Consider the following 26,103-nt stretch of genomic DNA (forward strand, 5'->3'; position numbering starts at 1 on the left):
AAGGCGAAGCGCGAAATGCTAGATTAGACCATAAGAATGCGTTTAAAGGTCTATTCGGGCTTCTTCCCCCCCGGAGCACTCGTTTTTACGCTCCAAAGCCAATCACAGACGACAGATTGCAGTAGGCAAGCAATAGAATGTGGGGCGCCGCATTAGGGCCTAGGGTGATTCAGTGCAGATGAACAAAGGAATCCAATAAATGCCTTAAAATACTAGCCACTGATTGTTCCCAACTCGACCAACAATTCGGAGGCATCTCCTCAAAGCGCCTCTTGAGCCCTCTAGGATTCACGCTCTGAAGCATTAGAACCGGTACCCCACGGATGATTATGGGGATATTGGGCTACCACACTCCCGGTTATAGTGTCAGTGCAAGATTAAATTCGTATATAATAATTTATTGAACAGGTAAGCAGTGTGTAGATAGCTCGAGGTGCTTCAACTCCCAGCCAATCGTGGGCGCTCGTTGAAATCGCGACGGGAGGGGCATATGCAGGAAGACACTTGGTTGCACCTTTCGAGAGCATACACAAGCAGCAGAGAGTGAAAACCATAAGTAAAAATCAGGTTTTACAAGTGACTTTTCTATAAGCTCTATTCGGCCTTTGCGTGAGGAAGTTACACCCGTGAAAAGTCCTTTGCTAGGCATGGAGGAGAGGATCCTTAGGGATTCGATGCAGCCAACTAAGAGGGTTCTAAGCTTTTACATTCCCTTTCGCAACCATTCCAATACTTTAAGCAGTATTTCGGTGTTGTACATAAGAACCACTGTTGTTATGTAGTGCTAGGAAGTCTTCACCCCCAACGGAAATCAGGTCTATTTTTGTGCAGTCAGTCGGGATCTGCGAAGAGTCAAGTTCAATCAACCCGCGCTATCCGCCAGCTTGGTCACTCATTGGCAATCAAAGTACTTAACAGACGGCGGAGGGGATTAGAGATAGGACACTTTCTACGGCTTACGGATGACTCAATCTGCCATACAGGTTCCAATCCGTCTTTGACCCATTCATCGTTTGGACTGTCCTTACCTACTGTAGGTGACCGCCTCATAGCTTAGGTGTAAACAGTTCTTTTGATCGCACCCCGCACTAGTTACCTTAATCCTTTGCTGCATCAAGAGACTATTTTGTTGTGTGCTAGTCACTGGGCTACAATAAGAATTCAACACACCTTCTGCAGTAGTGCATGCAGGTAAGAAAAAACCAGCTTAGGGCTAACCGCTCAGCTCTTAGTGAGAGCCGTGATGGTGGTAAATAGTTGATTGAATTTACCGCCCCATCAAGGTTTGCATCTGCATCAACGTGCATGGCTCCGCGGGCCTTTTTCGAATTAAGGATCAAAAAGCAAGTTTTGAATGATACGTTCACGAGTAATTGGACTACAGCAGTGATATTTAGGCCTGGATTGTGCTACCCCGCTGCATCAGCTCCCAGTGGAGGTGCGGGCAGCTCAAACGCCGAGGAGTTCAGTGCTACCGAACGTAACATTCCTCCGTAGGGTTTTCACAAGGGGCTCAAAGCCAGTGCCCCTTCAAAGGCTTTTAAAGATATTATCTTGTGTGCTCTCAAGATGCTCAGTTGTTTTGCATGGCCATCACCCCATGAGGTTCCGGCATGTGGAGAGACATGGCAACTGGGATGCATACAGCTGCCCCCGCCGAGCAGTTCGGGCATTCGCACGCAGCTTCGCACAGGAATTTGCGTATGGATACGCAGCGTACGCTCTTGTAATGCAGAACTAACTCTGCTTTGTAGCAGGTTGAGCTACACATAGTCTGCTGCCGTAGCACTCCAGCTTTGGTTTCCATGGGGGGGGAGACCCACAGTCTCAAGCCTAACACAAATTTGTTGGCATGCTACAAAGCGCCCCTCAAAAGAGCCCCCGGCATCATTAAATTCACCCTGTACGTTTCAGATATTAGGGGAAACAGGCAGCTGAATGCGCGTTGCCGCACCTTTCGAGCACTGCTAGCACACAACCGCAGTTGCACAGAGCAGCTAGCGCAAACGCACACAACGCGGATCTATTAGTGTTGAGCTAAATCAACTCTGCGAAATTCGCATATACGAACAAATGCACTTAATGGGATAGAATTTTACCGATCCTTAACGGCGCATACGCACTTTCTACTAAACCAGCTATATGTACTTTGTTCTACACGTGCGGTGTTCCGAGAGTGAAGCTCTCTGCACCCCTGCTGAGAGCCGTGCCCGAAGGCAGAGACCCTGTAGAGTATCGCTAACAAGATTCAACATCTCTGGGGAAGACTCTGTAAGTAATTTTATTCAAAATTTTGATAGGGTTTAATGGTTGATTGTGTTTTGGTGCCGACTTGAAAGGAGCCCTGCGGTCCCTGCAACAAATAAACAAATATACCAAGCCTTTTAGTGTACACGTGACAGAACCTTTATTATGCCCAACTAAAAAAGTATTACCTGAGTCCTTGTGGCTTCAGTCACTGCAATGTGCAGTGCAAAACGCTCTTGTATCATCTTGCTGCACCCAAGCATGCAGCCTCGGCAAGCTAGCTAACATTTTTGCCAAACCTGGCTGCGCTCTAACCAAGTAGGATGCAGTTGAATGGGCAAACAACGGCTCCCTGTATTTTCACGAAAGTTGGGATGTAGTGCCTGACATTCATTAGGCTATCCCTTGGAAGAACAGTATGGTTCAAGGGTCAGATGGCCTTGGTATGTAAGCTTCCACCGAGCTGCACTTGCTGTACCCGTTTACAGGAGAGTAAGAAAACTCCTGTGGAGTTTTGGTTGCTTGCTGTTAATTTGGCGTTTAGCCTAAGTAGTGTGAGGCCTGCAATTTTTGGTGTGCACCGTTTAAAGGTTGTGCCGCACCCAGCAGTAGTCCATCCTATCTGGTGAGTTCTGCACCATGCTCGCCTCGAAGGCAGCGTTAGAAGTTTTATCCTATAAACTGAACACGTATGAGTAGTCAGGTAAATCATAGGACTGATCCCCACCACCTTTCTTTTTGCCCTTCGCAAAGGTAGCTGAGCGGTGAGAAGTATTACAGGCCGAGGGGCGGCGCTGTCAGGAGCACACACCTAGCCATGGCGCTTGCTCAATACTCGAATGGGATTAGAGCTTCGAGTAGAGCATAATGTGTAGCTTATCAATGCGAGAAGCAGCGCATAATAATTATTAGTTACAAGAGATGGTGCGCAACGGCGAGGTCACACATGACCGTTTCTATCAAAGATAGGAGGAATGCTACCTGGAAAAGGGGAGGTTCCCGAGATAGCTTACAAACAAAGTACCTATTAGCTAGCCAGAGCGAATCCCTGGCCTGAAGATTAACGGGGAGGAACGTGTTCAAGCAAAGCAGACGTGCGGCTGTGGACTCAGCGATGGCTATTTCACAAGCGTGCGCAGTAAGTAGAATACACTATGGCAAACCAAAGAGGTACCTGAGAACGATACGTTACAATAGGCTTTTCTGCGTATTTTTATTGAAGAGCAAGAGCAGTAGAAATACTTGGAAATTCAAAACAGCACAGACAGTTTCCTAGTGTGAAGCTGCGAGGGCGGAAGAGCCACGGGGAAACACTAACCCAGTAAACTAACACCTGGGACCCTGATTATTCAATATTCTTTGAGAAGTTGGTGTGCTGCATACGGAAGCTAAATTGTCGCTCACGGGGTTCCGCCCCAGGAATGACCAGTTTTATACTCGGCAGCAATGCCCTCTAGCAGGGTAGACGCTGGCCACTTGGAGGATTACGAGGGTATAACTTCACATCCTTCAGCTGCGCAATTTGCATATTCCTCGTTATTTTACTAAAAAAAATGGTAAGCAGCTCTCCCCATTTGCCTTGGTCGGATATAACATTGCGTGGTTGTAAGTACAAATATCCTACTTTTTATATGCCCCATTTCGCCAGGAAGGGAAACGATTTACCCTTCAGAGCTGCCAGATACCAACAGTCTCGAGACACTTGTTCGTAAGCAGCTTCTTCCCGATTGAGGCAGCATCAGCAAGTACAGGTGTACTGAAAATGGCTCATCCGATGCAACAGCTTAGCAAATAATCAAATAATCAATTTTCTTAACTCAGCCTGGCAGCTAGCTGTTTGAGCCCCATGCACGGAAGTACATGCTGCTCCTTGCACTTGTGCGGAAAAAAGTGGACAAAAACCATCACTACATGCACAGTAACTACTTGTTGGCGTCTTTGTTTTTTCTGCGAAGCAAGAACCACCAATCAGCAGAAAATCAAGAGCTGCTTCTGACCGTTTTCATTCTCAGATATATATCTTTTTAGGGACTTTCCGTTACGCTTTGAAACCATGTGGAAAAGGCAAGACTGCCACACAACACTCCAACTAGCACACTCAAGTAGTGCTTCTTTAGCATTCAACACCAAACGAGACTGTACACGACGCAGCTGGACTACATTTTATTATCGAAGTCGAAGTTAAAACTTTACAAACAAGCGGCTCCTCGAGATCCGCTAAAGAGCTTCCAAAGGGGGCGGAGGTATGCCGCAGACCCCAACGACAGCAGAAGCAGCTCTGTCCGTGAAATCCCGCAAATCAACGGAGCCCGCTCCTGCTGCTAAGCTCCCCCTATCTCGCCTCCCTAGGGGTTAGAGAAGCTCATTATTTGTAGAACCGCTACAGTGAGGCCAGGGAGAAGAAGGAGTCAAGTTGGCCGTGAAGGGCATCTTTTGTTTGCTCCGACTGGCGCTTCAGGTCCTCCAGGATCTCACGGCTCAACCGTTGTGAAATCTGTCCAGAAGACATGCAGAAAGACGCACATGGTGATACAGTGACAAAATGTCAATTTCTTAGCCCTCAGACTCAAAGTACGAAGCTTCTAAGACTTCGACCCGGAGAGTAGCTTTGATAAGTATTGCGGATCGCCTCTTAACAGACGACGTGCTTTCTAACGATCGTGACCGCAGGCAGAGCCAGCTGATGCTGGCCTTGCCTCGGTTTCTGATGGTCAAGGCAGGATTACGAAAGCCTCTCACTGTGAGGGTCGTTTGCAGGGTGCGGCAGTCAGAGAGAATGTGTCCAAACTTTTGAAGAGCCACGCACGCTCCCGAGGGCAGTATGGCTGCCACTAGGAAGCTGTCTGCGCAAGCTGCTTCAACGTCCGTCAAGTCCCACAAATAAGTCCCCCCGATCTGCGAAAGGTGGTGCAGCACAACCGAAATGATCAGCCACAGTAATATTAGGAACAATACTCATGACGAAGCCCTATATTCCCCCAAACCCCATGAGGCGAAACGCGGACGCCGTGTAAACTACATGCAAGGATGCCTCAAACCAACAACAACCCTTTCTCCAGGGCTGATAATATCTAGCGCCTAAGCTCGATATCCGCAGCAAAAGCCGCTATATCGCGATACTTTTGCACCCTGGGCCAAACACACAAGGCCGCGTGAATGTGCTAACAGGGAAGGCGCAGAAGATACAGCAAGAGCAACACCCCCAGAGAGGGCCCTTAAGGGAAGACACAGCTTCACGCTGAAGAGACTGAAGGGCTTTTCCACCGAAAGCATTGATACGCAGGCCAGTGTACGAGTCGTTCACAGGTAGAACCCTGCGCTCCGGATACACAGGAGTTCTTAAAAGCAGTAACTAAGAACGAGGCGCAAGCTCCTACCTGTGCAGCCGTAAGGAGAATCGGCACCGTATCGATGGGGTAGGGTCTCCCAGCAGCAATACTGCAGGCACAGGCAGCACGAGACATAAAGCATGAGCACATCTTCACGCGCAAGGCCGATAGGAAGACAGTTTATACTGTGGTAGGAGCAGGCACCAATACACCGAGACACGGGCAGAGGCGCCACTGCATTCAACGCTGCGGGGATAGCAAAAAATTGATTAAACTGAGCCAAACAGAATGTACGGGATCGGGCAGCAAACTACACAACGCGAGGGAAGGGCAAGAAACAAAGCCATGGACGCAAGACCATCGAAGCACGTTGATGGAGGGAGTGGCATGCGACGCAGGTGCTTGCCCACGGCAGTTGCAGCTGAATGAAGTCTGAGCTCAGCTAGGAAAGCGCGACGCCAAAAGAAGCAGTGCCGCCTCGGTGCAGCCTCCTGCGTTAGCTGGCCAGTTTCATGTCTCCCTCCAGCTACCTGCTATGCAGTAGACGGCTTGCCCTCATGCTACACTCAGCCGGGGGTGACGACAACTCTAGGAAGGCGAGCCGTATTTTCTCAACATACCGCTCGTCGCATGAAACATTGAGGTCTGTCACGGCGAGGCCTTGGTCCTTCTCCTCAGCCTCTTCGATTAGAACGCTTGGCAGTCTGCATTCACAGCCGGTCCAGTTGGTGTTGATGTCTTGACTGGTACCTCGGAGGAGGATTCCCGTAGAACACACGCAAAGGAGGATTCTACCAGGGACGAACTGGATGCTCGACGCAGCGAAGAAGCCACCTCCGTTGCTCTCCCTCACCTGAGCGACTTTAGGGCCCCCCATATGGCGAGGCTCACTGCGTCCAAGAGGCAGCCACCGGCCTTAAGAACCTGCACAAATACTTTCCAGAAACCACGACGCTATAGCTCCGCCTACAGGAAGCAACGGTGGAAGGGGGAGCGAAGGCGGAAGTAGGTATAGCTTCATCTGCGCACCCCGCCTCTGCTGCTGGCGTTTAAACTCTGAACTTGACTCAAAGCTTACAATGACATCGAGCGAAATTCTCCAAGAGGCCTTGCCGCCTTCATCTTTCAAGGGTACGAGGTGGGGAAGAAGCAGCTGCTCGAGTGTGGCCTGAAGGAGAGACGAGAGAGAGGCTCCGTCTCCACCCGTTACGTCTGCGAGCTCCTGCTCAGCAGCCCCACTGCGAGAACAAGGCGCATGCAGACGCAACAATCCCTCAGCCGCGCACCGCCTTCGAAGAAGCCCTCGAATTGCCGGTAGTGCGGATTAGATGGAGGAAGCTGAGCAGACGGAACTGCTTGGCCTCCCAGTCGAGACGCCGCGTGTGAGCTGGAGGCGCACGCCGAGGCAGAGTGCAAGCAGCCTCTCCACCAGAGGGGGAACGATGGCTGAGGCACATGGAATCCTCCGCTCTCTTTGTTAGAAAGCAGTGTTGCACGCATACCATCCAACGGAGAGGCTGTAGGGCTCTTGCTGGCCTCCCGCGCCGGGTAGGATCAGATCAGCCTGGACATGCAGCGACAACAGAAAGAAACTCAAAGCCCCAAATAAGAGACATGCATGTAGACTCTATGAGCTCGAAAGATGGTGTAGAACCCCCCAGCAAGAGGCCTGGCGCGCAAGGCCGACGCTCTGTGCAGCCTTAGCCGCTAAGCCCACGGCTGCTTCGGCTCAGACATGAGCGTTGCAGGGGAAGCCGTTGACTGCGAGACTGGCTTCTACAGAGCGCAGAGGAGCGAAGAAAAGCCACAGGGGCCCCTAGAGGCGTAGAAACAGCGCGGAGAAGCTTTCGATCGTCAGAGGAGGTGTGCAATGTGTCCCCAGCCCCCGCAACGCTGCGTGGTCGTAGGAGGTAGGTGGCTGCCGCACATCGGCCGTAACGATCACGACGTTTTCTTCCGTTTGAATGGCGGCGCTGCTGCAGCTGAGGGGGAGTATGCCGCAGGCGAGGATGCGAGGCCTGAGCTCCACGGGGCATCGACCATCTGGACGGATCCCACACGCAGCGCCTTCGCGAGTGAATGTTGCCTCTGCGTGACACACTGCCCCCTGAAAGGAGGAGAAGAAAAGGGAGTAGAACCCCCTGGGAGGAGATGCGGTGTTTGCGGGGTCTCCTGCGTCTAGGGGGATGGGAGGCCCCTCGATATCCATTGTTTTGAGAGGTGTATGGCTCGCCGCTGCTTGAGAACAAGCAGGTGGGGAGTGGCGTGAGGCTGCGGGGTAGGACTTGCCAGGGGAAGGCTGCGCTGCTGGGGGAGGCTGCAGAGCCGCGCGAGCAGCCGTGAGGCTTGACGAAGCCTCGGGGGAAGCTCTTCGCGCGGAGAAAGCGGCGTCGACGTGGCGGGTTGGGGGGCTGGGGGGTGGGAAAAAGCGGCGCGGGCAGCACCAAGATTGGCGGGGGGAGTCGTGTTAAGTGGTGGAAGCGACTGGAGACTTTGGAAGGAGCCTGGGAGAGGAGGGGAAGGCTGGTCGTGGGGGAGGAGTTCGTGTTGGGGCCCCTGGTGTCTGAGCAGAGGAAGGCCTGAGAGAGGGAGTGCGCGGCTGTGCTCCCTTTGAAGGAGGCCTTTCGCTTCGTTGTTCTTTCTAAATACACGTGGGAAGGAAATTGAAAACTATGGCCAGGAAGCGTGAAGTGGCGACTTTTGCTGCTGCTGATCCGGCAGCAGGAGCAGCAGCCGGCAGCCGCTTGAGCTCATGTAGTATCCACGGGACCGCAGCAGCTGCACAACAGGCGTTTCATTTGCTGACGCGGGGCCCTTCTCCCTGTTTCTATTTATATGAGATCAACATAGACTGCTGTTTTATGGTTTAAAGGGGCTGGTGTGGCTTTGGTGTTTGTATCGTCTTGTTCTTGCATCCAGCTCTGCTGCCCGTCGTTTCCGTACGGGCTGTGCCGCTGCTGTAGCTGATATTTCCGTTTGAATCTTCTCGCCATCGACACTTTTGGGAGCAGAACTGCCCAGAGAGCCTCAAGGGAGCAAAAGCGCTTCACTTCATGGGCCACGTCAGCAGCAGCAGCAGCAGCAGCAGCAGCTGATGCTGCTGCTGCCCCCAGGTTTCTCTCCTGCCCTTGTTCCAGGATTTCTCTTCCAAATATCTGTTCGTGCTTTTGCTGCCACTTCTTGCTTAATGCACAAGGACCCTGCGGCCTCCCCTCGTGGTCGTACCCATCAGCTGGGCGGACAGCGATTCGCAGCAGCAGCCGCAGCGGCAGCAGGCCTTCTCTCCCGATCTTTCCTCTTGGATTCCAAAGAAGAATTTCCAGAGACTACAAGAACAGGCACACGTAGTGACTTGTCCGCTTGGCAGCAACGACGGAGCAACCGCAGCACCATCGCGAGTGGTTGTTCATGCATGCACCAACTGCTGCCGGAGCAGGGCAGTGTACATACACTCTAGATACGTGCCCACACGTAACATGAGCCTCATTGTGTGATATACATAGGGATAGATCCCCAGCGCTTTTTTGACCCCTCAATAATGGAGCAGCAACAACTGCAGCAGCTGCAACCGCATCAGCAACAGCGGCAGCAACAACAGCAGCCTCCAGCCTCACTGTTTTCTGCTCCAACCAGTGGCCTTGTCCAGTCCCCTGGTTCTAGCTATGAGCCCACCCGTTCCTGCCCTGGGGGTCCGCCCGCGCCTCTCTCTGTGCCATACGCGATGGAATATGAGAGTTGGACTGGTGCTGCAGCCCATCTGCAGCGTCAGCAGCAGCAGCGGCTGCCCTCTCCCCCGTCGGCTGTAAATACACCCCAAAACTCCCCGTCCTGCGACGTTTGGGGGCCCAAGAGCGTCTCCCCCGCGTATTCCCCTGCAATGGGTAGCGATTACTCGATATGGCAGCAGCCGGGGGCCTCCCCAAGCCCGCAGGATCAGCAATTGCTCTTGCAGAGGCAGCAGAGTGGCGAGTGTGGCGGAACCGACAGCTCTCCTCCCCGTCGAAGCGTGCTTTCAAGCGACAGTATGAACATGAGCTTCGACGCTGTGCTCGAGCAGGTGTGCCGTCTCTTGCATGCGAATAGCGGCGGTTCCGTCTCCTCAGCATCTACTCCCAGGAAAGCCTCCCTAGCGGACTACCCCTTAGAAGGCCTCCTCCCAGCCACACAGATCGCAGTCAACGGCCGCGTGTGGCGTGGGGAGGAGGGGCCCTTTGCTGCCGCTGCCCAAGCACCTGCGGAAGCCGGGGTAGACGGAACGCAGCAGCAACAACTGCACCAGCAGCAGATGCAGCAGCAGCAGCAGCAGCAGCAGCAGCAGAGGGCATCGGGAAGGTCTCGAACTCAAGGGAGGACGAAATACGGTCGGCCACACAACCGTAAGCCCCCCACCCCCTTCCCCCACGCCTCCCATTTCATCTTCTCTCTCTCTCTCCCCTGTCTACACACAGATGTGCATCTGAATGCTGTGGCACTCTTGGTTGTATCAGCGTTACATCATTGGAGATAGGGTTCTGTCTTGTAAATAGTCCAGCGGTAAGAAATAGCTAGTGATGCATGACACACGCACAGACACATGGAGGCAGTCCTTCTCTTAAGGGGCCGTAACACCTCGACACGACCACCCAAGGCGTATCCGCGACTTGTTAAATAGTAATTCGGCCCCTTGTTGGTGTGCTCTCAAAGGAGCTTCGCGTTTGCTTCTCGGATCTACCATATATTTATTTTATTCATAGAGCCTTGAAAGCAGCAGAGAGCAAAAGAGGGGAATAGAAACGAAGGGAAATAATCCAGAAAGAGTAGAGGTGTTAGGGTGTCGCTCTCTGGCATTGTATTCGGCTCGTCTCGTTTGGGGGCGGGGGGACGTTGGGTAAATGGCTGGTGCCACTGCTGTCTGCTTCGTGGTCTTTTTTTGTTGAGAGGAAGCACTGCTGGATCGAAAGCATTGTTATTCGCCTTTGCCTCCCTTTTCGACGGCCCCCCTCGACGCTGCCAGTCTTTCCACACTGCAAAGCGTCTGCTAGGTTCCCCGCCTGGCCTTTGTGCTTCTCGAGGCTTCGCTGTCGGTGAGCCTTGTGATCTCGTCTGTGCTGCCCTTGTATGTGCAGAGTCGGATCCGGTGACTCGCAGCAGCCCAACCGCTGGTGTATCTGAAAATAGCTGGCCAGTGGTGCAGGGGGCTCTGCACCAGGCAAAGCAGCTGCTGCAGGGCCCTTTGCAGCAGCAGCAGCTTGTAGACGCTGCTGGGAACGCTCAGATTCACGAGTGCCTCTCTCGCCTGCATGAAGCCGTTCTGGTCCTGCAGCGGGAGAATCAGCTGCTGGTGTCTCGCATTCAGCAGCAGCAACAACAGCAGCAGCAGATGCGTCTGCAGCAGCCCTTCCAGCTGCTGCATGCCCCGAAGGGGGGTGCAGCCTCTAGGGCTCAGTCTCTGAGTCCGTTCGGCACTGCGAGCGAGTTTAGTGGGTGCGCTGAAGGAAGCGGCGGCAGCAGCAGCTCAGCAGCTAACCTCTCTTTCAGCAGGGCCCTAAGTGGGGGCGTTTTGCCTCGACCCGAAGTCTCCGCAGATGAAATAAGGAGTGCACCGAACCCTTCAACTCCTCTCCTTAGGGGCGGCGACATTTCTGTCGAACGCTTCCTCAGCACGTATGTCTCACGGAAACGCACAGCTCATGAATTCGGTAGTCTGAGGGGAAAAAAATGTATTTAGTGTCTTACGCGCAGCTTTCGCCTTTTCCAAGCGTTCACTAGCCCCTCCATTTCTGTTGCCAACTACGGTTCTGTTCACTCCATTCTCGCTCGCTGTGCAGAACTAGATGAATACAGGTTCTAGCAAGGCGAGGTGGTGATGGGTGGGGTTGCTCTTGTATGCACATGGGTATGCGCGCATTTTTGCATGTTTATGCGTGTCCTCGTGTGTGTATTCAGGTTTCCGTTCGCTCCCTGTACCCGTGAGTACAGCCACTCGGTGTTGAAGCTTTGTGCAGATCACAACCTCGTGGTGAAGCTCCTAGGCTTCCAAGGGCGTCGGGTAGAGCTGCTGGAGAGGCACCACCGTTGCAGGATTCAGACTTCTGCCCAGTCTGCGTCATTTCCTGGATTTCCAAATGGCCGCTGCGTGCTTTTTGTGGGGGCCCTTCCTTCCCTGCTGAGGGCCAGTGCGGATCTTTTTGCGGTTGCTGACACCAGTAGGCCGGGGCTTAGGCTCAACGTCGAGGGCTACAGGATGTGTCTGGTGGTACCTGGGGAGTACGTAGGTCGCCTGTTGCGCAGCAACTGTGCAGGCTTGCATGCGCTGCAGGAAGGGGGAGGCAGGACAGTTCACATAGCCTTGGGGAATCTGTGTGTTCTAATGGGAGGTGGATACTCAGAACGGGTATTGCTGATTGATGGGGCCCTTGAGGGCGTTGCTCGGGTGTTGGAGATGGCCGCTATGCAGCTACAGGATTTCTTCCGACGTCACCCGGGGCCCCCAGGGGTCGCCACGGGGGCAGGTCCTCCCCCCCTCATTCAGAGGTACGAGTTCTTAGATTACCCGAAAAGAATCGACGTTCAGCTGTCATGAGGATGACACACAAAACTATTCCTGGCAACAAACAGGAAAAAAATGCGGAAACAACTGCCGCAACATATCAGCATTCTTATCTCCCCCGAAGCATTTAAGGCCCGCTTCTTAAGGGGAAGTGTTCTTGGGTCTATCTATGCCATACATAGCCAAACGAGAAGGCAAGTGCGGAACACCCTCTAGGGCCCCGCACGGGCACTGATGCCCCAGAGTGGCGTGGAGAGAAGGGGGCTGAGGCCCCTCCTCTCCTCATCCTCTCTCCCCTCCTCTTTCCCCCCCGCCCCCCCCGTCTGGGGGCCCCATGAGGTTCTTTGGGGAGGAGGGGTACTAGAAAGGCCCTTCGGAAGGGGCCTCAAACAACTTCCTCCCTGTGCCTCTTCAGCTGTAGTGGGGCGGGACGCCGAATGCCACTGCAATAGCGCTTCTTACCGCCAGTGAGGGGTTGTGTACAATTGCCGCCCAGCAATATGACAGGGGATACAAAAATGCACCGTTTTCGTGGTTTTGGGGCTTTCACCGCAGCAGCAGCAACTGCTGCTCCTCCTCTCGCACTTGCGGCAGCAGGTTGGTTGGCTTTGTTTCTTTCTGATCTGGTTTCTTTGCTTGTGTGGCTAGCTAAAAGTCCGTCGTAGGTGTGGCTAGCTGTGTCGATTGTCGGTCTTCTTGTTTGACTGTCTGTTTCTGTGGGGTAGCGTGTGTCGTGCTGCGTGTTGCTGTCTCTCTTTCTTGGCCCCCGGCAACAGTTTGTTTGTGCGCCGTAGCAGCAGCCCGCTGCCCCTGCATGCAGGCCTGCCCAATGAGGCACAAGGCCTTATGGCGCTGCACATTTTGGGGCCCTCTTACGCTGGGGTGTCTGTCTCCGGTGCCTCCTCCTCACTGCAATGCGGCAGTGAGCTGAGCGACAAGGGCCCTCCCGTTTCCTTACCGACCCATTGGAGCATATCGCTCCCACGAAAACACTGCAGACAGTGAAACACAATAGCCCTAGTGGCACTTTCAACAGACCCTCCAGACGTGATGCGTACTCTGCATATGGGGAACTCATGGAAGTATCCGTTCGTAACACCCTACCTCGGCTTTTCCTACACATAAATAGCGCAGGCACCCTTGAGGGCGCGAGCGGCGTTGAAGCGCATAAGCGCTGTAGGCAACGAGCACCTCTCCGCGAAAACAAAAGGAGAGGGACCTTTGAACACTAGTGAAGGCAGGGAGGGTAGGGGCCACCAATACAGCTGCATGCTGTAATCAAATCATTTTGAAGCCTAGCTTCTGGACAGGAACTCGTCAGGAGTGACCTCGAGCCCTTCATGTATGCAGGCCTATAACCAGGCTCGTTGAGCTGAAGACAAGCAAACTATGTGTGTGAAAGGACTTCAGCAGCGACAGCTATGGCAGCGACAGGGCTGTTGGGCTAAAATTCGAAAGACAGCCTCCCAGACAGACGTGCTGTCTCCTTTATGTGTTACGTCTCACTATTTCTGCAGAGGAGAGGGTGGCAGGAAAAACTTCCTGGCCGGTCTCTCCAACGTCTGCATGAGAAAACCACCTACCGCTACCTCTGCGTGTACCCATGGATAATTATTCCTTAAGAACAAACACCAAGAGTTGTAGCGTGCCCCCGTGCAGCAACACCAAAGCAAACCACAAGCTGCAGCAACGGCAACATGTGGCGACTAAAGGCCTGCGAGAGGCCAATTTGTGCAGCAGCGGCGTTAATGCGGCTACTACATATACAACTTGGCATCCGTAGATAAGCCGTTCTGAGCCAATGTTCAGAATCTCTTTCGAACCTTAATGGCGGGTGGACGCCATGCCGCTGTCGATGAAGGAGTCTCTAAGCTCCCCATGTGCTCCGGCCACGTGAGGATTTGCTGGCGCTTCCTGCTGGCATTGCTGAAGCACTGCTCTTGAACCAGCTGTAGGAGCACCTGCCCAACCAGCAACAGTGCATGCTTGTTCTCTGGTGCGTTTGACCAACGCAACAACAGCAGAAGAATCAGTAGCCGGAAGAAGGAACTGTGCTGCTGGAGGTGCTGCAAGTAGCAGTCGCGGTGTACGTACACCAGATCGGTGGGCAGCACTCGCTGCAGCGTCAATTCACTCTGAGCCCCAGTGGCTGAAGCATCCGTGCATGCAGACGCGTGTTTTACGGGGGCCGCTGCGCGTTTTTGAATCTGCATAGACTCCGGCAACTGCTGCCGTAGAAGGGAAACCATTTCTTGCTGGTGGGGATCTAGATCCCCCTCAGTCAGATCCATGCTAACAAGGCTTCTGTAAGCCGCCGCTGCAGCAGCATCTGCTGCACATGCTGCACGGCCTCCAGCCGAAGCGACAGCGGAGGCAGCACTTCCCTCAGCAACCGTCGACTGAGAAAGTAACAGAGCGCCCTCCAGGTCCAAAGCGACAGACAAAGCCGCTGGTTGAGCACCGATACAGCTGCTCAACTCCATGTACTTTGGCTGCTGCTGCTGCTGTTGCTGCTTAGTGTAGTAGTCTAGCTGTGGGCCTTGTTGGTGCTGTGTGCTCCTGCTAGACGCAAAGGCGCCGACGGGGTGGACGGCCGCAAGTCGCAACTGAGGAGCAGAAGAAATCGCCGCTGCCGCTGCCGTGACTTCCATGAGACGTATGCTGGCGTTGTTTCCCTCAATCGATCCTTCAACGCACATGTTCTCGCTGTCGCTGGTATGCTGAACAGCTGAGCGAACAGCCGGCGCAACTGCAGCAACAATGGCCGCGGCAAGCTGCTGCTGCTCTGGCTGCTGCTGCAGCACCACGCCGATGGTGTCGGGAAGATAGTACTGCTGCTGCTGCTCGTCGAGCTGCAGCTGGAACCCACAGCCACACAGGTAGCAGCGCTTCATCCTCTCAGCTTCCTGCACGAGCACGCGAGCCGGACAGACGGATGCTGCATTTGCCGCTGCTCCTCCTACTGCGCACTGCCGCAAGGCATTCAGCAGACTCTCGGAGTCGGCAGCGGCTGCCGCAGCCGCTGCAGACTCGCCAGTCGCGATTGCATGCGCTGCCTTCGCCAGCGCTGCTGTGGTCTCGCAAGGCAAGGCAGCAGCAAGCTGCGACAGAGCAGCAGCCCACTGACGCGGGGAAGCGGAGAAGCTCTTGAGGGCCCCTCCGGGAGCCTCCAAAGGCACACTGCGATGATGCGCACAGTCAGAACCTTCAGAAGAGTTTTCCTCCCCCCAAGAATTTCCCACCGGAAGGGGCGGCTCGCGGGAGCAGTCGCCAAAGTCTGCTGCCGCGAGACACCACTGCCACAGCTTTGTCTCGTGCTGCTGCAGCTGTCGAGCGGCTTCTGCTGTGACACGGGCCAGATCTGTTGCTTGCTGCTGCTGCTGCTGCTCTGTGGGACGGCCTTCGCGTGCCGTCGCAGCAGAAGCTGAGTGCTCTAAGGCGGAGGCTCCCGCCTTGGAGCACTCAGCTTCCCCTCCCGACAGTCCCCCAGATGCAGAAGCGCGCTGCGCAGCCTCCACAATGCCCGCTGCTGCTTCTATGTGCAAGCCTAAGGAGGGAGGCAGCCACGAAGGAAATCGGTCATGACGCTTTAGCGCCTGGAAGCGTCCCTCAGGAAGATCTTCCTGCGGTACTATCTCCTGATCCTCTTGCACCTCCTCGTGCTGTCTAAGCTCCGCCCTCGCCAGGGTGTTCAAAGCATGCGCTGTTGCCGCCATTTGCTGCTGTAGGCCATACTCCATGCCCGCGGCACTGAAGCCTCCACCTTCCGCATCAGCTGCTGCAAGTGCTGCTGTTGTTGCTGGCGAGTCTGATTCAGGCGAGGAGCAACTCGCTGCTCTGATCCACGAGGCGACAGCAGGCCAGGGCTGACGAGCTGCTGTTGCTGTCGCAATAGAACGTATCCTGGAGGCTGCAGTGGTGTGCCGCACGCCTCCTCCGCTTCCCATTTGATGCTGCTGCTGCTGTTGCTGCTTCTGCCTGCGGCGTCGCATGTGACGCTCCAGGTGCAACAACTTGGAGGCAGAGCTCGAAAAGCGGCGGGAGCAGCAGAAGCACACGAAGGGCTTTCCTGTATGCATCTGCTGCAGCAGGGAGGGGGGGGGCGAGGCTGACAGCCGCTGCGCGTACAGAAGACAGCTGCCTGTGACTTGCTGATGCTGTTTCTGCTGCTGACGCTGCCGAAGCCTCGCCAGCAGCGAGATTAGCAGCACCACGGAGAGGGGGGAGAGCTTCGAGACACGGGCAGAATAGGTAGGATGCTGAATGCAGTTCTGAGGAACCACGACGCCGGAAACGTCTTGTTTTTCCCTGGAAAGACACACCTCCAGCTGGAAATGACGCCTCAGAAAATCAGGCAGAAAAGAAGGAAGAACTCGACTCAGAGGGACGGAGGCTGCAGCGGCATGCCCGAGTCCAACGGCGTGCGGCTGCGGCTTGTGGCTGGTGCCGCGACTCGTTGCATCCTTTGCTGCAGTCGTGCGCTGCTTGCTGGCTCTGCCCACAGCTCCCTGCTGCGGCAGCGCCAGAAAGCGGCACAGGGAAGAGGGGGGGGGGAGAGAGAGCAGCAGCAAAGGGTCCTCTGCCTCCGAGGAATCTGCAGCCGAGGCAGCCGCCGAGGGGCATCCGGTGGCTTCCACCCCGTCCACGGGAGGCCCCCCCATGGCTCTCACGGACACACAGGCGCTAGGGAAAAAGATTCGAGCGGAAAATACAAAGAAAGAGGGGCCCTCCTAGAGGCCCTCCTACGGAGCTTCCTCCTGCTGGGCGCTGAATAGGGAGCACCCGAACGCCGTGTCAGCCACAGGAAGACGCCTTATAGGCGTCTTGTTCAAAATGGCTCACCTAAAACAAAAATTGCCACGTGGACAGCCAGAAATCAGGCCTACTGGAGCCTTGCATGCAGGTAGGTAGGCTGACCAGGGGGGGCTGCTGGTGCATGCATGCATGCATGGTCACTCTACCTTGCTCCCGGAGCTTGTACGCGTGTCTTTTCTCTCCCCTGAGACATGTTGGTCCCTTCCACTTTGCCAGTTCACTCATCGGGCACGCTGAGTGCACATTTCCCCTTAGCCCTTGGGGCTTTTCTCCGTTTCCGTGCCTCGTTAGTACCGCCTTCCGTCTTCGCCTCTGCGTGTGATTCGTTCCGCTCGTCCACCAGGAGCCGGCGCTGCACTCTGAGTCATCCTTGGGCAGTAGACTCCGAAGGCAATGGCAGACCAAGCAACCCGCGCTGTTGTAGATAAGCTTCCCCTCTGCTCCGTCAATGCAGGCCCCCGCAGTCCGCAATGGAACGAACGCTTGAAGGAGGAGTACAGGGCGCTCATTAGCTATTTGACGCTCGCGAAAGAAAATGACAAGGAGTGGTTCAAGATTGAAGCCAATCAAGAGGGCACAGAGTGCGTGACAAATAGTGATTGATACATGGTGGGAAGGGTGTCCATTGAGGGGTAGCTCAAGCCTTCACTCCTCATGTGGCGGATATATCTAAGCAGGTGTCTCCTTCGTGCATACGCCCAACCCATGCAGCCACACAAGCACATCCGTGCAGCTTTCTCGGTAGAGTGCGAGACTCTCTAGCGAATAAAGGCCCCCTCGGCCTCTTCCTCACTCTGCTCTCTTGTAAGAAGATACCCACTAGGGTAGATAGATAAGGACACCTCTTCACTCTGATACTTGTTCAAGCCACGCCTGGCTCGTGCTCGAACGTGTGCCTGTTCTAACAGATGGAAGGGGCGCTGCTGGTGTCTTCACGAAATGGTTAGGTACGAGTTCGATTTAGTTTTCGACGTAAGCCAGGACAGACTTCCTTGTACCGAAGATGCGGATGCAAGGAGAGGAAATTTTCCCAAGCTTAGGCCTGCGCATACGCCTCTTTTGACCCTTGTCGCTCTCTCCTCTGACCACCCATGCTACGTGCACTAGCTAACGCGGGCGAAAGCATATATTTCAGGCTCATTGCGTCTTCATGTAGCGTAAAGTCAAAAGCCAGTAGAAAGCCTCTACTGTGCAGGGGAACTAATAATGTAATTTATGTGGACTGTACATTACGCCCACACACGCATACATACATGGATACGATGCATGCAATCGGCTTGCCACATCCTTGGCTCGTGGTCGTTTCACTGTTCCTCTCTCCCTTCTCAGCAAGTGCTCTTCTTTTCTCGGGGTGCATCGCTGTGGCGTGTCGTTCTGGCCTTGTACAGCTGCAGCTATAAAGCCGTATGGAAGGCCAGGCCATGCAGCCTACCGTGTGCTTGTACATTTTTTGCGCATGTTTTTCAGATCCCTGCAACGTACCCGCTGACGCCGATTGATCTGCGGCTGCCCGAGCTGGACGGGAAGACTAGCAAGATGTATCGGTATGTGCTGTTTTTATCTGCGTGTCTCATGGTTTGGTGGCATGTTGTTCTTGTGGGTCGCCTTTCTTTGCACACAACGCCGTTTTATCTTCGTGTTCGTGAGAATGTTTCCTCCTCGCTGTTTGCTCCTTCTGCATGCAGCGGCGGCAGGATTTGTCTTGACGCACACTTCGCGCCTCTCTGGAGTAAGAACGCTCCAAAGTTTGGCATAGCTCATGCTTTGGCCCTTGGGGTAGGTCTGCTCATTGCCGCTTTCGTAGGACGGTTTATTTTTGCGTGTCGGTTCCTACTTCGGAGCCAGCGGCAGTCTCTGGTCCGTTTGACTGCTTTCATGTTGTTGCATCGCATTGGCAGTTGCACTGTGCGCAGCAGCTACGGCAGGACTAGCTTCCAGCTTTCTCGCGCATGTGTGATTGGGGTTGCTACTGCGTGCAGTTGGGGCCATGGTTAGCGGCGGAGGTGCCTTATCTGGTGGACTCGGGCGTCCTTATGGCCTCTTAGAGTAATGCGTAGCAGTCGCTGCTACGAGACACAGCATAGCAGTCGCAGAGAGGGCTCTGCAGCCGAGGTGTAACGAAAAACAGCGGAGGCCAAGTGTACAGTTGTACTCTTCATGCAGATGGGCTGAGGAGAGGCAGCCTCCGTTTGGTTCCCTCTTTGCCTTTCTTTCAGAGGTTGTTTGACACTCTGTTGGACGAAACGATGCACTAAAGAAACGATGCACCAAGGGAGAGACGCCCTCAGTAGGTTTAGGGAGATTCGTGTGTGGCAGTGAAATGACACACGGAGGTTCCACCTCACGTCGTTTCATTTAGTGTTTCCTTTGGGGTAGTGTTCTGTTTTCAGAAGGGGTCAGGCAGATTTGGGCCGCCTCTTAGAGAGATGAAAGGTGGTGCAATGCCTCTGGGGTGTAACTGCCATACCTACGTGTGTCTCCTGGCTAAGCTTCTGTAGCCACGCACAGCAGTGGGACTAAGGCATCAGGGGAGACGAGATCGTGCAAATACAGGCACCTCAACGTAGGGGTTAAGAACTAGGCATCCTAAAATTGGCTTCTGAGAAGGGCCTGAGCGGCAACAGCCCAAAGAGCGAGGCGGTGTTCTGGACAGCTCGAACTAGCTGCAACCACCCATCCTCCTGCACTGAGCCCTTGCGCATAGGGTGGCGCTTCAATGTTCAGAGAAGCCTACATGCACTTACTTGCTTTTAAGGCCCTGCCTATGGGGGCCAAGGACCGCAGCCGTCGCCCTACGGCTATGGGGGCTGGCGAAGCCTGAAGACGTACAAAGATGAAGCGCATGTAGAGCAATTAGCATGAAGATAGGAAAGGATTCAATGGGCTTTTCGGAGTGCCTTGCTCAGGCAAGAGCGAGAAACACGACGGGAGGTGGCCAGCCCATCGTTTCGAGTTCCTCACTTTTAGTGTCTCATAAAACGACACTTGAGTCTGCTAAAGCCGTAACAATTTTCAGGTCCAAAAGAAATAGATGTGCAGCAAGTATCAATTGACAGTGGGAGGAACAACCACACACGCATGCACACACCACGGCCGACTCCGCGAGTTGCTAACGTCCATTGGGCCCCTCCTAGGGAACGTTGCTATATCTGCATCCGCACACGTTTCTATCCTCCAAAGACAGCAATTTTATTGCTGTGATTTAGAGTAGAGCCTAAATTCCGGTCTCTGCGTAGCGCTTACAATGGAAACACTCCGCAGTCTCTGTGCCTTCCTGAGTCCCCGGAGTCGACCCCGCTAGGGGGTCCACAACCGGCTTTTCCCTGCCTAGAACAACAGAATTGACTCTTGTCCCTGTGATTAAAACTCGTTGCAGAGGGATTTTTAACGGCTTCTACCCCCGCAGACAGTTGGAGGCTCGGCTACTGGACCGGTGCCTTGTGTGTGCCGTTTGCTCGTAGTGACCCCACCGAACCTTTGGCGTGTTGCTCGAACAGTCGTGCCACAAGCGCTACCAAAGTCCCCATGAGTCTTATGTACAAACCTAAGCTCTCTTTCAGTCAATAAGTCACTCTGACGAACAGGGGAAGCCTCCAGATCAGCAGAAAGTGCCGTCTCCTCGCTGGTTACTAACCAAGCCCCTCGGAGAGCACAGAACGAGATGGTCGCCATGCGCCGTGGGCACCTTCCGCCTCCTTCTTTAAAGTGGTCCCTAGCTAGAGTCATGCTTCCGCGACCTTGCAAGCACTAAAAGTTCTCATCTGTGTACTGGAGATGGACGAGAGTGCGATGCTGAACGCGGTGAATGAGTGAAATTGCTATTCTTCTCCTGCTTCCTGGATTTGAGCCGCTCCAGAGTGTGCTCATGGTAGAAGGAGGAGCAGTCTTACCCATGAGGCCGCAGGCCGTGGAGCCTGAGCCCGCCTGGGGCCTTTTGTTCGCACGCTCCTCAGCAACCGCCGAGGCCCTGCTTTTTAAGGCCGCCTTATTGCAGCGGGAGGCGCTAAATGCCTTATTGTGCACTCCGAATGACGGGGCCTCCGCCGAATCCCCGCCCTTCGAGGACCAGGGGTCCTGGGAAAGAGGAGACATTTTGTGGGCTGTCCGCATGAGTGTCGGTCTCCTGGATGTACCGCCGGGCACCCTTAGTGATCTTGAGAGCGTCTCTTGTTCGCTAAGGGAAGGACTGCCTTGGCCTTCCTCGCTGGAGGCTGAGGCCTCTCTGGTGTCTGCCTGGTGGAAAGCAGGGCCCTCTGGTGCGCCCCCAGAGATCCAAGGTGGCCCTCCGAGGGAAGGGAATGGGGCCATGAGAGCCTTAGGAAGAGTCCTGCGCTGTTACCAGGAGGCCCCACCGCGAAGAAACTTGCTCGCGTCCGTGTCGCCGCGCCTCATCTCTGTGCTGCGGCAGCTGCTACAGCTGCTCCCTTCAAAGAGCCTTTACAGACGGCTCGTTACGAGGCCCTCGCCTCCAAGACACGCAAGCAGCCTGACTCCAGCCGGCGAGCTGCTCCTCGCAGCAATGAAGCTCTGTCTGCAGCAGCAGAAAGCGCTTCGAGCCCCTGGTCGGCCTGGCGGCTTGCAGAGAAGAGAATGGGAAGCAGAGCGGCAAGAAAAAAACGAAAGCGATCCCCCAACAGAGAGGACATATCTACCTCCGATGCCTCTCCAGCTTGAGCAAGCACCAGAGACCTATCCTGCAAGTCCTGAAGCTGCTTGTCGGCTGCAGCGCTATGCCTCGCGCCTTCGGGCAGAGTGCGCAGGTCTGGAGGCCCTTCAGAGTAAGGATAGCCACCAGTTGAGTACTTGCAAGCCTTTGCTCTTTCATTTTTCTGGTCGGCACTCATGGCGTGCTGCACCTTGCTTGCCCTGTCTCTTGCTCGTCTCTAAATCCTCGTGACAGCGCATATTTTATTCGTGAGGTGTTCGACTTTGCATCTATCGCCTTGTTGTCTGCAGGAATATCTGCGACCTCGCCCCTTTCTGCCCTGCTCGCGCTGGAACAGATGCTGCAGCAGCCGCAGCTGCAGCATCTGGAGGCTCTGAAGACTCCGTCAGAGTCGATCCTGAGTGGTTTCTTCTACGAATGCCTGTTACGCTGGTTTGCCCCTCTAGCTGCCCCGCATGAAGAAGGGCTTTCTGAGCCTCTAAGTTTGCAGTTGCATGCCATCTATCAGGACCTCATGCGGCGCTCGGGACTGCGGCGCTTGTGCCTCCGGGACGTTTTAGGGAATGCCGCAAGGGAAGAGGCCACTAGGCATTTCACGCAGCGAACCTGTGCCAGGGAGGGCCGGGAGATGCTACCCCGCCAAAACCATCGGTGCCAGCGACAAGAGGAGACAGTCCATAGATTCGAGAAGGAAGAGCAGGTAAAACCTCAGGTTGACGGTCCAGAGGAGGCACCTCCTGAATTTCCAACCGAGAACCGTGGATTCTCCCCCCATGAGGATGAATTCAGGTTGCTGGATAAAGAAGAACCTCTCCTGCTACCACCTGACAACTACGAGGCGACAGCAAAGGCCTTCTGCTGCTTCCTTAACCAAGAGCTAAGGCCATACTCTCCGTGGTTGCCCCGGCATTCTGCAGATTGCACTAAACGGGGCACACCAGAGGCCACTGCCGACGGCGGCTGCAGCGTAGGTACAGCGGAGTTCTCCAAGTCCGATTCTTGGGAAGCCCATGAAGCTGCAGGCTTGCAACGTCCCCTACCGAAGGGCCTTTGTGGGGGTAATAAGGGCTTCTGGATTTCCGGGGTCCAACGCCTCGCACCGCAGTTGAGGGCTTTAGACGAGGAATTACGCCCCTCAGCAAAAGGCGACAGACAGAAGAGGCGGCTGTTGCGGGTGTTGGCTAGATCCTTGAAGGCTCCGAGGTGGCTAGAAGCCATGGAAGAGAAACAGACTCCTCCCGGAGGCACGCGCACTTGCCAACAACGTGTTGGCCCTTTCCACGAGAACAAGGTACTGCCTCCGCTCTTGCTTCCCTACGGATCATCAGTGACAGGCTTTGGACACTGGAATTCAGACCTAGATATCGCCCTGCTGCTCCCCTATGGCCACGCCTGCGGCTACGCAGAGCACAGCAATTTTCAGGCTCCCGAGGCTCTTCCTAGATCACTTCCTACCCCAGATGATTTTTCTGGGGTAGCAGAGGGCCCCTGCATTAGCCCTTATGCTGAAAATACGCAACCTTCTTTACACAGTCTAGCCTACTGTTGTAAAAGCAGTGAAGAGCCTCAAGATTCCAAGGAGAGCCCTCCGGTCCGGCTTTGCCTGCAAAAGTCTCTTCCTCGGGGAGCAGCCGCTTCAGTGTTGACGCAGCTTCAATGCCTGCTCAAAACTGAGCCTCAGATTGCTGTTCTTTTAGCGGACCTAGAAGTAGTGATCCCGCAGAAAGCACCGCCCGTGCTGCGTGGGGTGTACCTACATCCGAGAATTCATAGAGCCCGCCCCCATTGCAGGCCCCGCCGCTCCAAGATCAATGTAAAGGAGACAGCAGGCACAGCCGTGGAATCATCAGGTCGGCGAAAGCAAGAAGCGGATCAAAACAGACTCCCACAGGGAAGAGCCAGAAGCGGTGACACAAGGGAAAAAGGTCTGGACACATGCACTCTGGAAGGGCTGAACCTCGAGTCGGCAACAGCAAAAGTCGCGGGGACTCTGACCCCAACAGAACGCACACAACAAGGCAAAGCAGATAAAAGCTTACTTCAGAGACCAACCGCTGATGGACTGCAGTCAACTGAAGACAAAGATAATCCCTTCGAAGTCTCCTGCACCATTCAGTCCCCTAAAAAGGCAGTAGAAAAGCTTTCTCCCGGCGAAATGGTGCCCCCCAAGGGTCTCTCGATATCGGAAAAGACCAATCAAGGGCCCTCTGTGCCAGGGTGCATCCCTGTGAAGTTCGAAATAACTGCGGGGTGTATCCTGGGGCCCCTGAACTCTGCAATGCTCAAGGTCTATGGAAGGAGCTGTCCCCTGCTGCCACCGTTGGCCAGGCTTATCAGGCACTGGGCAGAGTGTAGAGGACTCACAGGTGAGCTCTCTCGCGCTTCTGTGCCTACCGTTATCGCCTACAGAAAACGACCAACACTTGACCACAGAGGAGAAAAAACAAGCAGCTATAAATATAGTCAACCCTACCGCCCCATAGTGCGCTTGTCACTTAGAAGGACAGTTGATGAAGTAGCCATAGGTATCTATCCACAAAAGTGGTAGTTCACAGACCCCTGCTACCCGCTCGACAGTATAACGGCCTTCGCGTTCTCAGCATAGTTGATTGCTACGCCACTACAACATGACCTGGCTCTGCCTTGCTTTAGAGTGTTGGTGAGTGTTTAAAACACAAAAATAGCATATATATATGTACCAGACGAGGTCCTTGAGTGACAGACTTCACCTTACGTTGTGAGCGTCAGGCACCCGGAACGGCTATCTCTCTAGCTATGCTTGGTCCCTGCTTGTCACCTTCTTCTGTCTATCCACGTCCCCCCCCCTCCTTCCCCATCTGCAGAGGCCTCTGGGAAGGGTTCCTCCTGTTGTACTTCAGCAGCAACTCCACAGCGGTAGTTCACGGGCAACCCCGCGAAGCGAAATAAGCCTGCAGCCTACGGAGATTCCCGTGGAATTCGTTGAGGGCCTCCACAGCGTTTGGTTCCTCAATCCAGAAGCTTCATCTCCGTGGGGCTCGAGGGCATTGGATCTGCTTCGCCCTATCTACAAAGGGGCTCAAGACTCCCGATTGCTGCAGCTCTTGAATCGGTATATCCCGGGCCATGTCTTTGTTTTGCCTTCGGATTTTACGGAGAATACCGGGGAGACGGAAGTCCAGGAGTCTCGGATTTCCTCTGCAGATGCTGCGGCTCACGAGGCCTGCGAAAGCCTGCCAGCTGATGTAGCTCCACCACAGCATACACTTCCAAGCTCCGAGCATGCAGCAGTACCCACAGCGAAGCGAGCTGCTGGAAGCATCCGACCTGTGTGCCCTGCGGCTTGTGGCGCTCCACGCAATAGTCGGGAAGCGCCGCACAGTGCAGCCGAGTTTGGGGGGCCCCCCAAAAAAGGGACTTCTGCCACTTTCAGCCGGAGTCGGAACCGATGGGAGTCTCCTCTGCGTGACCGAGACTGGGAAGTCGTGGCATCTTTGTTTTACAGCTTTTTTGTGTTTTATGGATATCACTTTAATTCATGCGCCCTCTTGGTGTCTCTTCAAAGGCCTCATCCTCGTTATAAGCAGCATCTCCGAGTCCGCAGAGGCAGAGTGGCTCGCTGCGGAGACAATATGAAGGCTTTGACGACCCCAAACCCCATAAGCGGAGCTTCCGTCGTCTTCTGCCCTTGCACTGCGACGGAGAAGACTGCCGGCGCCATGCAGCATGAGAGAAGCAGAGGGGTGTGGAGGCACAAGGCATATGCGCCGGGGATGAAAAGAGCAGCAGGTGACGCGATGGTTGAGACAGCACCAGCACCAGCCCCAGGCGCAGCGCGAGCTTTAAACTCAGGTAAAGGAGAAGGCATCGCTGTGATCAACAGCACGGTAGCCGCCAGCAGTGCTGCCGTAGGGGCCGGAAGGCCTGGAGGCTCTCTGGAGCGAGAGCAGTGGGGAACGGCAATTGTTGGGGGCCAGCCCCTCGGGGTACCCTCAGAGCTGATCCTTAGAGGCCTAAAAGGCCAATGTGCAGGTCAGGAGGCAACTTCAAGCTGCATGCCACTCGTATGGGTATCGTTTTTAGCCTTGTTTAGCCCGTCGTGTGCCGAGAAGCCTGACGGTATTATATTTTCTGACGCGTTGTATGTTTACGGAGGATTGCTGCGGCGCTGTGACGGTTGGGGGGCTTGGGCATTCGTGGATACATTCCGAGGGTTTGCGACTCTCTGTTCACTTTAATTTATGGCTCAGACACCCCGCAGGTGCCACCCCTTGGTGTTACCCTGGAAGATCCGATGGATGCTGGAAGGCTTCACAAATTCCGCAAGCCTCCAGGTGGGAGAGGAGAACCTCTGATCCTCATTTTCATTAATGCACACAAAAAGACTTACTCACCCGAGCGCATGCATCGGCCTATCTACCGTATCTACACATAGAATACGCCTAGTTCGACAGCGGGAAGGAAAGCAGGCCACACTCAGCCCTAGAGAATCCCAACAAAGAACAAACTGCAAACCCTTCTAAGGTTACGTTTAGATG

At 54.6% G+C, this 26,103-nt stretch overlaps 5 protein-coding genes across 5 annotated transcripts; 3 read left to right on the forward strand and 2 right to left on the reverse strand.

Moving 5' to 3' along the window:
* Nucleotides 1-4,627: 4,627 nt before the first annotated feature.
* LOC34618412 lies at nucleotides 4,628-7,785 on the reverse strand. The gene is made up of 8 exons (XM_026335440.1): nucleotides 7,606-7,785; nucleotides 7,079-7,140; nucleotides 6,655-6,814; nucleotides 6,430-6,500; nucleotides 6,197-6,280; nucleotides 5,625-5,685; nucleotides 4,987-5,142; nucleotides 4,628-4,741 (listed from the first exon to the last, which is right to left on the reverse strand). The coding sequence occupies exons 1-8, from the start codon at nucleotides 7,783-7,785 to the stop codon at nucleotides 4,628-4,630; spliced, it is 888 nt and encodes a 295-aa protein (XP_026191225.1).
* Nucleotides 7,786-8,248: 463 nt separating this feature from the next.
* On the forward strand, nucleotides 8,249-12,138 carry LOC34618411 (centrosomal and chromosomal factor). Its single transcript, XM_026335441.1, has 5 exons — nucleotides 8,249-8,399; nucleotides 8,609-8,669; nucleotides 9,123-9,952; nucleotides 10,682-11,219; nucleotides 11,502-12,138. The coding sequence occupies exons 1-5, from the start codon at nucleotides 8,249-8,251 to the stop codon at nucleotides 12,136-12,138; spliced, it is 2,217 nt and encodes a 738-aa protein (XP_026191226.1).
* Nucleotides 12,139-13,910: 1,772 nt separating this feature from the next.
* On the reverse strand, nucleotides 13,911-16,691 carry LOC34618410 (AF4/FMR2 family member 4; the record flags this gene model as incomplete). The annotated part of the gene is made up of 1 exon (XM_026335442.1): nucleotides 13,911-16,691. A coding segment is annotated over one exon (2,781 nt), but the record flags the coding sequence as incomplete, so codon positions are not given.
* Nucleotides 16,692-17,313: 622 nt separating this feature from the next.
* LOC34618409 (ubiquitin-fold modifier-conjugating enzyme 1) lies at nucleotides 17,314-18,965 on the forward strand. The gene is made up of 5 exons (XM_022731740.1): nucleotides 17,314-17,501; nucleotides 17,829-17,892; nucleotides 18,388-18,464; nucleotides 18,606-18,696; nucleotides 18,900-18,965. The coding sequence occupies exons 1-5, from the start codon at nucleotides 17,314-17,316 to the stop codon at nucleotides 18,963-18,965; spliced, it is 486 nt and encodes a 161-aa protein (XP_022588847.1).
* Nucleotides 18,966-20,785: 1,820 nt separating this feature from the next.
* LOC34618408 lies at nucleotides 20,786-25,803 on the forward strand. Its single transcript, XM_026335444.1, has 5 exons — nucleotides 20,786-21,197; nucleotides 21,234-21,642; nucleotides 21,877-22,018; nucleotides 22,287-23,952; nucleotides 24,335-25,803. Exons 1-5 carry the CDS (start codon nucleotides 20,786-20,788, stop codon nucleotides 25,801-25,803), a joined length of 4,098 nt encoding a protein of 1,365 aa, XP_026191229.1.
* The last annotated feature ends 300 nt before the right edge of the window (nucleotides 25,804-26,103 follow it).

Source organism: Cyclospora cayetanensis, unplaced genomic scaffold, assembly GCF_002999335.1.
Source record: "Cyclospora cayetanensis isolate NF1_C8 unplaced genomic scaffold, CcayRef3 CcayRef3_contig_7, whole genome shotgun sequence".
Taxonomy (NCBI): domain Eukaryota; phylum Apicomplexa; class Conoidasida; order Eucoccidiorida; family Eimeriidae; genus Cyclospora; species Cyclospora cayetanensis.

Coding starts and splice junctions, on each gene's coding strand:
- LOC34618412 (XM_026335440.1), bottom strand. CDS start 7,785: ATGGATATCGAGGGGCCTCCCATCCCCCTAGACGCAGGAGACCCCGCA. Junction 6,281..6,429: donor GGGGCCCTAAAGTCGCTCAG/GTGAGGGAGAGC, acceptor CTGTGAATGCAG/ACTGCCAAGCGTTCTAATCG. Junction 5,143..5,624: donor TTCTCCTTACGGCTGCACAG/GTAGGAGCTTGC, acceptor CACCTTTCGCAG/ATCGGGGGGACTTATTTGTG.
- LOC34618411 (XM_026335441.1), top strand. CDS start 8,249: ATGGCCAGGAAGCGTGAAGTGGCGACTTTTGCTGCTGCTGATCCGGCA. Junction 9,953..10,681: donor ATACGGTCGGCCACACAACC/GTAAGCCCCCCA, acceptor TTGTATGTGCAG/AGTCGGATCCGGTGACTCGC. Junction 11,220..11,501: donor GTCGAACGCTTCCTCAGCAC/GTATGTCTCACG, acceptor GTGTGTATTCAG/GTTTCCGTTCGCTCCCTGTA.
- LOC34618409 (XM_022731740.1), top strand. CDS start 17,314: ATGGCAGACCAAGCAACCCGCGCTGTTGTAGATAAGCTTCCCCTCTGC. Junction 18,465..18,605: donor AAGACTAGCAAGATGTATCG/GTATGTGCTGTT, acceptor TTCTGCATGCAG/CGGCGGCAGGATTTGTCTTG. Junction 18,697..18,899: donor CTCATGCTTTGGCCCTTGGG/GTAGGTCTGCTC, acceptor TACTGCGTGCAG/TTGGGGCCATGGTTAGCGGC.
- LOC34618408 (XM_026335444.1), top strand. CDS start 20,786: ATGGTAGAAGGAGGAGCAGTCTTACCCATGAGGCCGCAGGCCGTGGAG. Junction 21,198..21,233: donor TGCGCCCCCAGAGATCCAAG/GTGGCCCTCCGA, acceptor GGGCCATGAGAG/CCTTAGGAAGAGTCCTGCGC. Junction 21,643..21,876: donor CCTGAAGCTGCTTGTCGGCT/GCAGCGCTATGC, acceptor TGTTGTCTGCAG/GAATATCTGCGACCTCGCCC.